General features: G+C 36.1%; 1 protein-coding gene across 1 annotated transcript; it reads right to left on the reverse strand.

Moving 5' to 3' along the window:
• Nucleotides 1-15: 15 nt before the first annotated feature.
• Nucleotides 16-13,410, reverse strand: LOC149769306 (uncharacterized; the record flags this gene model as incomplete). The annotated part of the gene is made up of 6 exons (XM_089949931.1): nt 13,279-13,410; nt 6,143-6,202; nt 4,466-4,974; nt 3,024-3,920; nt 1,451-1,478; nt 16-188 (listed from the first exon to the last, which is right to left on the reverse strand). Coding segments are annotated over exons 1-6 (1,770 nt in total), but the record flags the coding sequence as incomplete, so codon positions are not given.
• Nucleotides 13,411-16,409: the final 2,999 nt, after the last annotated feature.

The following is a 16,409-nucleotide window of genomic DNA, read 5'->3' on the forward strand; positions in this document are numbered from 1 at the left end:
TAATTAGTGCTCTACCTGATAGTTTATGTCTGGCTTGCTGGTGGCAGTATCAACTGGCTTAAGCACTGGTGCAGTATCAGCAAGGTGGCTGAGAGTCTCTGTGTGGGTTGTATTAAATGGAAGGTTTTTAACAGACTGACTTTCATTCACAGAGATGTTGCTGTTCATCGCAAAGTCATCCTGCCCACCTGTTTGATTTACAAAATATAAAATATTTCAAATGAAATAATCCTTTTTTTTCAAAAAAATCTATATACTTTTCTTTGAAAAAACGCCAAGGTCAGTGAGTGGTTTAATAATAAAATGTATATCCTAAAAATCATTTATGACAAAGTGTCATTACTGACTGACCATACTGTATCATACTTTTGCATATGGATTGTTTGCTTGCCTCTTCCCTTGAACTTATCACCCCATACCGTAAACTACAAATCAGCTTCTCTTCAACATCTAATTTTTAAGTCTGGTTAAAGCTTTTCATGTACATGTTTTGTAATAAAAATCACTTAAACTAACATGTCACATGGATCCTTATTTAGAATTACTTTAATAAAGGGGACTCCGAGTGGCCGAGTGGTCTAAAGCGCTCTCCGTTATGCATCAATGCCATCTCACCTCTGTTTGTGTGGGTTTGAGTCTTGGATTCAGCCAATGTGGGTATGTGAGAAAGCTTGCCAGTAGCTTCTCGTGGGTTGGTGGTTCTTTCCGGGGATTTTCCCAGGTTCTTCCTCCACCATTAATACTGGCCGCCATTTGTAGCCTATCATGTGCTGAAAAATGGCGTTATACCATACAACAACAACAACTTTAATAAAGCTCTAGTGTCCTGTGGAAATATGGTAAAGCCTGTCTTCAGAAGTCACATCTGCAGAGGAACGAAGTGGCCACAAAAACAGATGGTTGCTTAACACAGGATCATTTTTGCAACAATTGGCATATTGGTTTTTGCAATCTGAATATAATCAAGAGCCAAGTAAAATTAGTAGATCTGACAGGTACTAGTAAAGAATCACTCTCTGGTGACCTTTGTAATTCCAGGTCTACTTATTTTTAGTAACCTATCAGATTAGGATTTCATCTTGAATTAGGGAGTCATCATTAGAAATGTCACGTTCTAAATGGCATTTTCTACTTTTTAAAATATTTAAAGCCTAAGTTAAATGTTGAATGAATGGTCAGCAAAGCTTAATGTTGTATTTGTGTCTTTCCAATCTCTGTTGGAGATCTCAATTTTGATCAGACTGTGGTTCCTGTGGATGTTATTTTGTAAGACAGGTGACTGCTTCATAAAGGTTACCTTCAAGGCAAGATGACTGTAAAACATTATGATAGTGGTAAAATGTTGATTTAAGTAACAATACACAGGTACATATACAGTTTCCAAAGGTGTTGAAATCAGAACTTTTATCATGAAGTCTAATTTGAAATGTACATGTGATATGAGTCTCACCTGGAAATTTCCTCCATGTTGGGTTTTCCTGTGAAAAAAGAATTTTTGGTTCAATAAATATGAGCTAAGAAACAGTTTATAATGTCAACACAAATTATACAAATCTTAACAGTATCTTAACTTGAACATTTATTCTTAAAGTTGAATCTATAACTCATTAAACTGAGAGATGTAATTTTGGCTTGCAATGTCAAGAAGGTTCACAATAGACCCACGTAGGTGGTATTAGAGACAAAAAGGAGGATGTAGTTTCACAATGATGTCAAGTAACACAGACATTCTCCACACTAAAAAATATATCTGAAGAAGAAAAAAATGTAGTTTTGAGGCCCAATTTTCTTAGCTGAAGAAATTTGCAGGTGCAAGAATGGTTTGTCTGGATTTCAGACATCCACCCATAAGATTTAATGCAGACCTAATCAAACTGCACATGGGAAGATGAACCTTTGTTAAAAAATTGGGTAACTTTGAGATTTGGGCTAAAATGAGGCAAGCATGAAAATATAATGGATCCAATAGAAGATGAAAGTTCAATTTTCACCCATCTAGCTCACGTATAGGCTTGAAAGCCAATCCTAAACAATCTCTATTACATATCTTGGCAAATGTCAATAGGAACATCTCTATAATCAGACATACTTGGATTCCACTGGAAATAACAAGAAAAACTGTCTTCTACCCCTGTTTTAAGTGGAAATGAGAAAAAGCTCACGGTTTCAGCACTTCAAAGGTGAAACTGTCAACATGAGCATAAAAGTTAAACTCATTTTCAAAACTTCAAATCTGATCACATTAAGTGTGCCTTCATATTGTCAAACTAGTATCAATATTACAATGTTCTGCTATTTACAATCTGAGTGAAAACAGTATGAAAAATTTAATGCTAATTCAGGCAAAACACTCAGGCAGGCAGTAGACATCCAGTGTTCAAATGCTACCATTCAATACCATACAGGTTTAAATCTGCATCAAGACCTTGTTGAGTGGATGGCTGCTGATTTCTGTACTTTCATATTTTTACAAATCATAATAGCAGAGGCATCCATATGTATGGACACATTTCTACTTGGGTCTTCTTTGTATCCTGAAACTTATATTTAGGCACTTTATAGTTTGGTTTGATGTTTTACAACATAGCAAAATAAGCAGGTTATTTAGTACTGAAGGAGTAAGAGCCTTGTCTACAAACACACCTTGGTAACATTTTGGGTGGGAGTCCAGCACACGAGCCACTAAGCCACTGTGGCTCCTACCTCCATTACCTCTTACAGCATGCAGGAGAGCGCACTGAGCCTGTTCTACATCCCTGAGCTTTGCATTCACTGTTTAGAACACAACAAACCTTCATAAGCATATGATCTGTTGCCAAAAATATATAATATATTTGCTCTGGGTTAGTTATTTTAGACAGCCTTAATATAAATTATGCTAAGAGAAGAAAGATTCTTTTTTGCTAATGAAAATAAAAATACACAGTTCTGACTGAAACAATGCTTATAATGCATTTTAAATAATAACAGGTCTTGTGATATGTTTATACAGGCAGAACAGAAAATACAAATATTAAATTAACCTGGTATGAGCTGTATTCCGAATTATATGGTGCAAATAAATGTATCTTGGTGATGTTGGTATCAAAGGTGACACTCTTTCTCTTCTTGATGGTGGGACTTGCATTCACTGTTTTAACTGGGACAGGACCTAAACCAGCCATCATGCTTAAGGTTTCATTAGAAAGGTGAATCACATCCACTGAGGAAACATCTGATTCTGATGGCTTGTCTGCAGCTTTTTCATTTTGTTCACCCAGATCTCCTTCTTTAGATTTTATCTCAAAGGTTGGATCCTGGCCAGGCACTTCAGCTGCTTCAAGGGACTCCTTTCTGGCTTGATCTCCTTTTAGCTCAGCATTGTTAGCCTCATCTTTACTCCTCTCATATTCAGCTTTGCCAACTGATGGAATCTCAACACTTTCTGAAGATTTATTCGCTTTTAGCTGATGCCAACTGCTCATCAGCATTTTATCTGTCAAGACTCGGCTAATGACATCATGGACCAGTGCATAGGCTTCATCTTTAAGAAGTTTCTCAAGTTCTTGGTCCACATTGGTACAATTTAATTTTTTCTTGATCTTGCTACTTGTTTCTCTTTGCTCCTCTTCATGGATGTCAGCTACACCAGATTCTTCTTGTTTAGAAACAACTGGACTTTCTTGATCAGACAAAACATCAACATTGTTTTTAGCCTGCAATCTTGCTTCATTGTCAATCAGAGATTCTTTTGCATCTTCAAACTCTTTTGAAGGTTCGTTCCTTTTGGATGGTTCTCCTCTTTCCCTTTCCTCATTTTCATTTCCAACTTTTCTGCTGATTATTTCCATTATCTGACCCTTAGGATCTTCTATAGTCTGTTCCTCATCTTTATTACTATTGATCTCCTTTTCTGAGCTGTGTCTTCTAGATGTTCCCTCCTGAAAAGAAACAATATCTATATTAGCTTTCCCACTTTTTAGGACCTTAATGTTTTCTCCATTGTTTGAATCCAAATGGTCTGCTAAAGATTCTCTTTATTTTATTTCCCCATGATTCATCTCTATTTGATTTTTGTTGAAAACCACATCATCCATAACTGAGTTTGCTTTTTGATGTATTTGATTTGCCCATGATCTGCTTTAAAGGTTTCATTTTCTTTCCTTCTCAACTGCTTTCTCTCTCTATGACCTCTTTGCTTTTTAATATCTAGAATGCCTTGAATTTCTGATTTTTCTTGGATATCTATGTACTGTTTATCATCTACATCTAATGTTATTTCTTTCCCTTTACAAATTTTCTCTCTGTCATCCCTTTGCTCTTCAATATTCTATTACAATTTTGATTTTCCTTTAATGACCATTTTCTGCATATTATCTACTTGAGATGATGTTCTATCTTTCCTATCTCTACATTTTTTCTCATTTTCATCCCTTTGCTTCTTCCTACCATCAATATCCTGCACTTGTGATTTCACTGTGCTCACCTTGTCTTCATTTTCATCCTCAAGCTGAGTCTTGCTCATGGCTTTCCTTGATTTTCTCTCATGCATATCAGATTCATTAATGGTGTTAAGTTCACTCCTGAAATCAGAAGAAGCCTTCTTCTCTGGGACTGCCTCTATATCAAGATCTGCTGGATTTCCTTCATCTTCTTTTTCCACACTCTTGAGAACAGAAGTCCTGGATTTTTCCTCCTCATGCTTGTCCATCCCAGCAACTTCTCCAAAGAGTCTCTTTTCTTTTACCTTCTCCACATTCCCTTCAGCTTTCTTCTTCTCATGTTTATCTCTCCTTGAAACTCTTCCTTTAGATCTCTTTTCATTGGAATGGCCACTGCTCTCCTCATTTTCCCCATCTCTCCTCCTTCTGGGCTCCTCATTTTCTTTTACTGTGATGATTCTGTTATATCTTTCCCTAACATCCTTACCCCGTTTGCTGCCTCCTGCAAAATTATTTTCTCCAGCAATAGCATGATTTTGTCTGTAACCTGGTTCTGCAATAAAACGTACAAGCCAGACTAGGTACACGTTGAAGTATTTTTTGAGAGTAACTCTATTTTAAATGTACACAAAGAAAAAACTGTTGAAAAAACACCGTTCACCAAAAATAATACTGGACAATATTGATGAGGTACTTGCAGACATTTTATGGTAAGAACGTCCAACATTCTCATGAGGCAAACTTTGAAAATAAGAGAAAATTTATCAAACTTCACACACATTTCCTGAAAGCAGCTTTTTAAATATAATCGGAAATGAATCTCCTATGATCTTTGACAACAATTCAATCACGATTCAAGATACCAGCCAGCATAAAAAAGATTTGCCAGTAATTGTTTAAACTTATTTATGCATAAGTGCATTTTGTAATAAAGTGTAACAAAATCAATAGATCCATTAATTTATTTCAACATTATCGAATATATATGTGCAGCTAGCAAATACATGTACATATTGTATACAATATGATGACATTATAAAATAAAAATGATTCAATTATCAGGAAAACTTATTAAACTGGAAACACATACACTAAAAATGAAGGTGTCCATATTAATGAGGTTCCATTGTATATAATACGGTACTGTCCAACTATTAACTAAAATGAAGCTATTCAACTGAAATGATGAGAAACTCAAACATTTCCTTGTCCACCCATTATGCTGACAGCTATTATAATGTACATTTCATACTTCACTCAACTTTGTTTTATCTGTTGATCATCATTTACTTCATGATTTAGTTTGTAAAAAATGTCTTTGTTGAATATATCTTTGAGTTTCAATAAAACATCACTAACACTGTCATAATAACATTTCTTACTGTAACATAATAAAAAAAATTATACTGAAACCGAACGTACAAATGAGCTGCTTTTCAAGGATCTACAATAGTTAACAAGCTGCCATATTTTCTTTACAATAACATGTTACCAAAGGTTATAATAAAAACATGTTTAAAGGTAAACACTATAGTTTTAAGAAATTTGTATCAGCATTTAATACCACCATATAATTAAACTGCCCTATAATTAAAAAAAAAATTAAATGACTGTACTAGCATATAACATGAACTGTGTTATAATGAGGGTGCCTTGTGGTGATGAAGTGCTGTATATCAATCATCTTTAAGTCATTCTATAATTCTTATGAATTATCTTACTTTTGGACTTTTGTGGCTTCTTAAACTTGCATCCAGTACAACTACAGCAACAAGTTCCATCTGTAAACAAATAAATGAAAAAAAATATTATATATATATATATATATATATATATATATATATATATATATATATATATATATACACACACACACACATGTATTAAGTAATAACATGCAAGTCAAATTAATAAATAAAATCACTGAAGTGAAAAAGATATATACATGTAGTTTTAAAGAAACATGATTTGTGAAAACTTCTGTGCCAATCTAAATATTTATATTACTAATTAATGTAAAAACAATTAAAATTACATTATTTTTGAAGAATGATTTTTATTCCTTCCTTAGTAATGGGGAATATATTTATATTAGCAAGTTAATAGCCTGATATATAACTAAATTCTGCTTTGCTTGATCTTCTTGTGTCGTTTCAGCAAAATGTCATTTAAATGCTATTTATGCAACTTCAGAGCATGGAAGTCTACACTGTCTATGATATGCAGCATCTGTAATACGTGGTGGGAGGAAGTCTGGGCTACCGTATTAGCTAGTTAGTCACATAATGATTTACTAATTTATGCTTTTAACTAGTTAGTCACATAATGATTTGCCAACATATACTTTATTCTCTTCTTAAATCATATCAGGATAAATATTTACTAAATACATGAAATGCACATTCAAAGCCATAGTGCATTTAGCATTGAAGGGAAGGAAAGAGAGAGTAAGTGAAGGAAGCCCCCTGCATGTCTGAGGTCAGAGCATGGCATTCATTGAGAACATGGCCTAGCCAACTCCATCTCATTGTGGCAGTGTGTGTAAGTCTCTATGCATCGGCACCTTTTAGACTCAATTGTGACACCCAGCAATCACCATGTTATGAAGGCGATGGCCAGGACTGACAGAGTCACTGAACAGGGCTGCTTACTATACCATGGCCAGGCTTTGACGGGTTCAGCCAATTTACTCCTGTTATGATGTGTCACGTGTGCGAGCCACGTCTCTCAAACCTTGTCATACCCTCCCTTTCTGGATGACCCAGTTAGGTCCATTGTTACTTTGGAGAAAAAATGGAGAAAGTTTAGAGGCAGACAGCTCAGGAACTGCCCATCCACCTTTCCGCTCAACCCACATAGGTGTTTGGAACCATTCAGACCCTGCCAGAGTGAAGGGATGTTAAGCAGCCTCAGGACAATGGATCTTCTCAGTCACATGTGCACCAACATTGATTCCTAGGAGCAATTGTGCATAGGTGGTTGAACTTAATTTTGAGCTCACTGGATCTCCCTATCTCCTCAGAAAGGAGGTAGGGGGAAGCCAGGTAATTTGGAAGGGCTTTAGGTTTTGTTAATAACAATCCCCTCCCCTCTCTTCATCTCCCCTCTCCACAGAGGCACTGTCAGATCACAAGAAGAAGAATGCCTTTCTACAATAGGAGATATGGTCACTCACCAAAAAAGAAACAGAAAACTTTGTAAAAAGTCGGTGGATATTGTGAAAAGATCACAATCCCCAGGGTGTTATTCAAGGCTGTTTCTTTTTCTGAATGCCAACCAATTCAAGATGAACATGGTGACTTCAATCCTCCTCTCCATCTGATGGAACAAGCATGCCATCAGTCTCAATACGACCAAAGCATACTTTTACATCCCTATCCACTCTGTGTCACAAACTTATTCTCCATCTTTTTGCTTACTGCAACACAGTTTGTCAGTTCAAAGTTCTCATTTTGGCCTTAACATTAGCCCTTGGGCTTTTACTGAGATTATGGATTACATTGGCACCTTGTTCAAAATGACGTCATCTACAACAACAGCAGCGTACCTGGATGATATCCTCCAGAAACATTTGGTAAGTTCTGTTCTACCCTGAGGCAGGAATGATTTCCTTTTTAGATCATCTAGGCTTTCTAGTGACTTGGGAAAAGTCAGCCCTTCTTCCATCCCAGAATTGTTGTCCATCTGGACATGGAATTTTTAATCAACTGGAATCTAGTGCAACTTCCTCCTGTTCGATCATTCCAGCATCAGTGTAGTCTGATAAATCAACCCCTCAAATCTGTGTTGATAATGATGGACAATATGTGGGTCTGATATCACCTATTCATTCAAATGTTCAATTTTGCTGCACACTTTAGACACTTACCAGTATTTGGTAACAGCCACATCTAGTGCAAAATTCAAAATGGCCATAGGACACTGGTGGTCTTTTTTTTACCCCAACCCTCCTCTTCTTCTACATGCTTGGCCTGTATTCAGGCAACCTTGTCAGACAAAGTATTCAATCCTTTGATTGTCGAGAGAATGTTGAGAGCAAGAAAGCCCTCCAATCTGAAGGCTTACATCATCCCTCTGTGTGCCTCAATCCCTGAGCTGGCTGCCTTTTTATTGATAGCTTTAACTTCTGAATGCTGGTTAAGCAAGCTGTATGCCCTTTATGTTGACCCAACCTCTCTTCAGTTCAGATCAGATGGTTTAATGGGTCTCTTGACACAACCATTCTTTGTAACCCAAAAACAGTTACTACTGTCAGCAAACAGAGAGTCATCTCTAGCTCACTTTTTTCCATTAGACAGGTTGAGAAAGCAGCCATACAAGATCCTGTTCATGCTATCAAGTATTACATGAAATGCACAGAAACCAGTAGTGGCACATGCAAACGCCTCTTCCTTCCGATGTGACAAAGATTACTGCTCAGAAGCTTCAAGCCATCTCTGAGTCTTGTGTGCAAGTGCAACGTTTTGATCCAAGATATAATAGAAGCTGTTGGCTGGCAAGCAGAGTCAACCATTCTTGATCATCATCTCAGAGATTTAGTGCTCACAGAGGCAAACTTTGAATCAAGTAGATGACAGGACACATGGCCACTAGACCCAAATAAATCAATCATAATAGCCTGTTAGCTTCAATGGATTTGCCAGTGAAACTATGTAGGTAAGAAGATTTCTATATTTATCTTCTTAGCCATTTGTTAGGGTCACAGGTCAAGTGACCCCAAGTTGTTGCTATCTAATTAGGTGAATGGGTTATCATTCACATGAGGATACTGTAAGCGACCTCTAATTCCTGTCTGCTAGGGAGGGTTAATTGAAGAAATTCCACTCAACAGTAAAGTCAACCAAAAATGTTTAATGAAAGTAACATAGCTAAGAAACTGGAAAACTGTTACCAGTACACAATATTCATTTGGAATAAGACAAATATACTCCTGAAACACTCGTTGCTTGCACTCTTGTATTGTAACAATTTGATACTGACATTAATTTCCGATGTCTTGTTCCAGGATCTTTTCATTAAAATGTCTCAGCACATAATAGTCCGTTTCAGTGTTAAATAAATTAAATTATAATTGGAAATCATAGAGTGACCCTAACAGACGAGAGTTGAAGATTTGCTTTGTATTCGTTTAACCCAGGTTACCAATGTGGTGGGAGATAACTGCACGATAATTCTGAAGATTAATTTACTTACTCAACATTTCTACGTAATTTTCCAGAATGCTTGTCTCTGCATATTGTTAAAAACATGGACGTTTAAATATTCCAGGTATTGCTTATTTTACTAGCTTTTTACCTAATTAATGTCCACATAATTCAGAGTATTATTATTAGTTTGTCAGTCCTATACTATTATTATTATTATTATTATTATTTAGCAATTTATATATGTCATTACCTAAAAGGAGTATTTGACTTCACAGATGTTATTATCGTTTTGAAGTTTACCGCGCTCTGCAGTTATCTGACAAGTACTGTCTTCCACTCCAATATATAACCTTCGGTTTTATACCACGTGACAGTACTGAACCAATCAGAAATGGCAGACCGAATCCGCCAACGAATCAGATGTGGCAAACTGGCAAACCTCAGCCTATCGCAAATCTTGCGATATCGATCACATATGAATAAGGTTCAATATATTCCAACATATAAAATATTCTCATATCTTATATCTTATTCTGTACAAAACTCTGAGACAAAAACACTGTATCCTAATATTTCTATATAGTTTTCAGTAGTAAAACAACAGTTCTCGAATGGATAAACTGTGGCAAACCAATGACAGGATATAATGATACTAAAAGAATTGCGGTTGCTGGGGAAGTTGCTACTATGCACAACACAAATTACATTACTCAATAAATCTAACAGTTTTTATATAAAGTCGGTATATTTAAGATATTACTTTCGGCAATAAGTTCACTGTGACTCCATCTAAGTGTAAATGTATGTGAATCACATACCTGTAATATCTAACCATCGAGGTCATGGGTCACAAACGAACAAAGATGGCGTCCATAAGAACTTGACTCGATCGTCGAAAAGTTCGTTTACCGCGAAACACGAACAACCTGAAACTTCATATTTACTACACGTGTCGTGATGTTCACATCAAGCAACCACATGATGGAAAAACACATCTGGTATTAAATGAAGTAACACAAGCATGTAATTTGTGCAAGAAACGGTGCTGAATGTAAAATGTCAAACCTTGACAAGCGAAGTGTAATATAATGATCAACATGGTAATAGCTAAAACGTATTGACAGAGATTTCCAACCTACATAATAAATATGGGATTACCTAACTAGTAATTCAGTATAATCTGACTCCATGGACCGCAGGAAGTCTGAGAACATGCCTATGAAGTGGCGCATTATCGAAAATAGGGAGCAGTTATACGTAAAAATTCATGTAACCACAAAGCAACTAATTTGCCACAACTACATGCTCCTGCACTGCCCTAGGTCCAATGAGCTAAACATGCATCACTAATATCTTAAAAGAAACATCTCTAATAACATATGGAGAATTCACATACAGTAGTAAAATCCACCCCAACCCCATTATGGTGCAGAACTGGTTAATCCTGAGTCTATTACAATACAGTGATCCTTCCCCTGAAGGATACCCAAGGTAGAGGTCAGATGCTCTGCATCTCATCCTCATATTACTTATTCTCCTAATGTATTGTGATTGGAAAAATGTAATCAAAGGAGAAAGAAACTTTTTAAGTAAATTATATTACTCCAAAAATATTTACCATTACCCAATTGCATTATTTAAAAACCCTCCCAACCACACCACCATGTGAACATCCTCATTAGTATTTCACTCAGCTAAAAACTAGTGACACCTGGTGGTGCCAAGGGGAGTTAATGGCCAAGAGTTATTGCCATCTGTCTATTGATATATACAGAAGAAGATGATTTTCATCTTTTAGTAGGACTGGATTCAAGAAGTAGTAGGCTACCATTCCTAATGCAATGTGATTAAGGATTCTCAGAGAAAACATAATTTACCTAAAAATGTGCTTTCTCTCCCTCTTTCTGTGTGTGTGTGTGTGTGTGTGTGTGTGTATGTGTGTGACATACACAGTGAAAATTCCCTGTACGTCTGCAAAATCAAAGCAGTGAAGTAGTCCCTATTTAAATCAGAGTTCCATGTATCACGGGTCTAAAAGTTAGTGATTGGTGAACATGTAAATTGTTATATATTTAATTTGTATTTGTTAGTTTTTCTCTATGATTACAGATTATGCATAATTGTATTTTGGACTTGATGTTGTCCAAAATCAAGATCACTGTGAACCTGACTAGGGACATTGATGTTTTTATTTTGTAAACAAATAGTGCATAGCTAACATTTCTCAAAAAAGTTTGGTTAAATATTAGGACAATAATAATAATAATAATGAGGACTTTGTATAGCTAATAATCTTCAGAAGCTCTAAGCCCTTTCCAACATTAGACAACACCTATAAGATAAAAAAAACATATAATAATATTATTACAAAAACAAACAACATGAAATTAGAAAAACTTAAAAAAATAAAAAAACATGCTGAGAATATTTCAGGTAGGAAACATTATTAGGTCTTTAAGTTTGTTCTTGCAATCGAAATAAGTGTGTTTTGAGAGCCCTCTTGAATGTGATCACTGTGTCTTTGTGTCTAAGTTCAGTGGGCAATTCATTCCACGTTGCTGGGCCCTGGTATGCAAAAGAACACTGTCCATATGACTTTGTTTTCATAGTGGGAATAATGAGTATACTATTGTCAGAAGAGGAGCGTAAGTATCTTGCTGGTGTGTACACAAGGGTGAGGTCGGATAGGTATGTTGGACTAGAGTCCAACAGTAAAACGTAGCACAGAGAACAAATTTTATGTTTGATTCTGGATCGAATGGATAGCCAGCGTAGGGTACAGAGCAGCAAGGAGGTGTGCTCTGATCATGGTACTATAAGTATGATCCGAGCAGGTGTGTTTTGAACTTTTTGAAGTTTCTGGAGCAGATATTGAGATGAACCAGATATAACTGAGTAACAATAATGCAAAATTTAACTAAAATAAATATAACCTGACTGCCACCTTTCTGTCGTTTGAGTGTATGAAAGAAGATATTTGTATGGGAAAAATAGGTATTATGCACGAATTGAAATATAAGATACGACATACCCAGGGCCGGCGCTACCATATAGGCAAACTAGGCAGCCACCTAGGGCGCTGATTTCAAGGGGGCGCATTTTAAAAATAAAATGTATCGTTTATAAATTCTGAAACTGATATTTCGGGGGGGGGGGGGTGCCAGAATCTAACCTTGCTTAGGGCGCCAGATAGTCTGGCCGGGTCTGGCGCCGGCACTGGACATACCATACATGAGATGTATACGAAGTTACTTAGTTACCTCCAACTTAATATGCTTGTGTGCCGTACTGAGTATATTTCCTGTCGGTGTTTTCCCAAGCTTTGTTTATAAATGACGACACAGTCGTGGTTTTTTTAAATTTATAGTACAAGTTCTTCCCAACAGCAAGCGCTCTCCCTGTTACATCATAGCGCGCGACAGAAACCGGTGGTTGCGTCTAAAAATGTATGTCATCAATGAATTTGCGTTTAGCATTTCTCCAGAAATTTATACAATAATATTCAGTGTAATTTTTATGCACAAGGAGCGAAATAAACTGAATAAACCCAATTTAGACGTATATGTAATCAGATTCTCCAAAATTACACCAATTACTGCAAAAAGCGACTCAGAGCGCGTACATGATATGCGAGTTGTACTACATACAGTACTGTATTGCGGAATACCACCAATTTCACATTGATGCTACTGCAATGCTTAAATTATTACCTTCTCCCCTGCAAAGTATGATGTCTCTGAAGCGCCTCAGGTGTTCGATCGCAGTGACTGCGGTGTTTTCTACATTTATTTGATTTTCATTCACATAACTCATAATTTAGATCGAACGTTAATAAAGTTTCCATCTTGGCGGATGAGAATCGGTTGACTTGTTACCAGTAGTACAGACGATATTATGACGTCAGAGAAAGACGGCTTTACTTTCTCTCAGTATTTGTTGCCAATGAAAGTAAAATAGATTAGATACCCAGTCTACCGACTAAGCCGATTGTGGAATAGTCTGGTTCCCTTACCTCTCTCCACTCTGTTACTCTTTGTTCTAACGAGTTTGATATGTTTACCTATTCGCCTGTGGATACTGTTAATTCGCTATATAAATAAAATAAATAAATAAAAATAAAATTTTAAAAAAATTTAAACTAATTCAAATGTTGATTTGCCTAGTTCACGTATCAAACAAAATGTACTGCAATGTTTATGGAAAACATTATTTGCAGATTCTATTCTGTGATAATGACATTGATGTAAGCATTAACATTGATGGGAAGATGACCCAAGTTGTAGAGAGTGACATGCAATTAATTCACGTGTTTGATGTGGATACATGTCTAAATTTGAATTCAACTAAATTTACGATACAACGCAAAGATGTCGTCAGCTTTACCAGGTCAATATACAACCATTTCTCAGAAACACAGTTTGTGGTGAATAAAGATACATACAAACCATTTTTATAGTGTGATTTGTGTATAACCGCTGTTTTCCTTTTTCCAGGTTTTCACATTTTCATTTTGATGTCTGTTTTCTTTATTTCATTTCTTAATGTACTCTTTTTAACGATGTTTCTAATCTTCAGAAGTGTTGCTGAACTCGGTTACTTCTTTATCCTCTCCACACATGGCCTATATCTAGTTAAATTTCAATATTTTTCATTACTTGCAAGCAGCATGGTATGTCTTACTACACTTAATATTTCTAACAACTTCACATCATTTTATCTTCCAAACTGCGAAGACCAAAAAGAAGATGAAACTGAGAATTGAGCAGTTCCTGGACATGTCACTTTACAAAAGACAAAAGATCCGCATAACTGGCTGGCATCTTGGGAAATGTTCACAGCACCTAAAATAATACAGTCAGGAAGAAATTAAATGAGCTCAAATAACACTATGTATTATTTTATTGGTTATGGAGTGCTTATTTTTTTATTTTTTCCTTTGGTCAGAAGGTCAAAAGTATTTCTTCCCCAAACAGTGGTAAAATAAGTTGAAAATAACAATGAACAATCAACCATGCCACAAGGGAACATTACCATTACTTTATCTTGCAACGGCGACGTCTAGACTGCGTCTAACCCAATAACCCAATAACAAAAATATTATGACAGTCTTTCAATTGGTGTCAATTTGGCAAAATATTTTGATTGATGAATGATTTCGAGAGAAATAAAAATATAACCAACACAGGAGACCACGTTAAATGCAACATGGTCTTAACAGTTTTTTTTATATAAAAAAAATACAAATTGTTCCCTGTTGTCACAGAATTAGGCAAAACATAACTTGGTTTTGCCTTAGAACTATTTGACTATTTCTCGTTGTACGTGCGTACAACGTTATCTAGGGTGAATAAGTGTTTTTCCAGGTAAGCGACTGTCTTAACATGCATCTCGCCAGAAATTACTTGCGACCAAGGGACATTAATAACATGATATGCATGGGTATTTTACCCTGACTTTTGTTGACTCTCCTATGGATTTAAGTAAGATCGATTTCTAAATCGACACTGGTAGTTTTGGATTACATCAAGAGTGTACACTCTCGATTGTTCTCCAGCCATAGAGGCAGGGGCGGATTAAGGCTCACTGGTGCCCTAAGCACTGACAAATCTTGGTGCCCCCCTCCTTTCCACGTACACCTGGGAAGATAACCCTAGGGTGCACCATGATCAAGAAACAGAATATTATGATCAATTTGCACTAGTTTTATCAATTATTTTTTTTACAAATCTTCATTCTTTTTTTTTCCCACCCTTTTCTCAACTTTGTGGTGCCCCCTTTGGCCTTGGTGCCCTAAGCACGTGCTTAGTCTGCTTAATGGTTAATACGCCAATGCATTGGGGTAAGTGTTAAATTTACATTTCATTTGATATGCGAAGCTTATTCGGTTTGTAATGTCTTATCGCGTAATTATTGTTCCAATTGCATTTTTATGTTCATAAGATTATTTTGAATCTTAGTTCTGTTCATCGGACTTCATATTCGAGATTATGTGAATCTCTCTTGTAGTGTAATAGTGTTTGAAGCGTATCTGCAGTCCATGAGGCTTCTTGGATCTGTACTTCATATTGATTTCCTATTTTTGGTTTATTTTCAATGTGTGAATGCTGTATAGAGTGATTTAAGTAAATCGTATGTTGACAGCGTGAGAGAATCATTGTATTTTTACATCAAATATTTTTCATTAATAATTCATTTCATAAATTTCCATCTTTCTCACATTGTGTTTGTCTTATTCATTTAGTCCAAAGACCCACTCGGTTTCTATCCTGCGACAATGGTGTCAGAAGTGGCATCTTTGGATTAAGTGAATCGTCATCATATTGTTTGTGAAAGTCTACACCTATTGTTTATATTCGATTGTGACCTTCTTGACAAGATGAACTTCAAGTAGGTGTTTATTTTGTTTAGTTGTTCTAGGTCTGTGGGTCTAGTATAAATACATATTCATTTTGTTTTGCTTGCCTTCATCATGAATATAAGGTTAGTTTCTTTTGTAAAATTTGATTTGTTTTATTGCTATTAATGATGTCATCCCTTAAGAACTTGGTCGCTTTAGGTAAAGAGCTTGGGTATGAGGGAGAAAGTTTAAGGGAATTTATTAAGGAAGAACAAGCACGGGAGAGGGATGAAAGGGTAAAGGCGTGGGAATTGGAAAGGCAATTAGAAAGGGGAAAAAAGGAAGCTGAGAAGGAAAAGATAGAACTAGAAAAACAGGCCGAAAAGGAAAGGATAGAATGGGAAAGGGGAGCTGAGATGGAGAAGATAGAGTTAGAAAAAGAAGCAAGGTTAGAAGCTTTGGAGATAGAAGAAAAATTAAGGCATCGAGATCATGAACGTAAGG

Source organism: Sinohyriopsis cumingii, unplaced genomic scaffold, assembly GCF_028554795.1.
Source record: "Sinohyriopsis cumingii isolate HCF-2022 unplaced genomic scaffold, ASM2855479v2 utg004077l, whole genome shotgun sequence".
NCBI classification, from domain to species: domain Eukaryota; kingdom Metazoa; phylum Mollusca; class Bivalvia; order Unionida; family Unionidae; genus Sinohyriopsis; species Sinohyriopsis cumingii.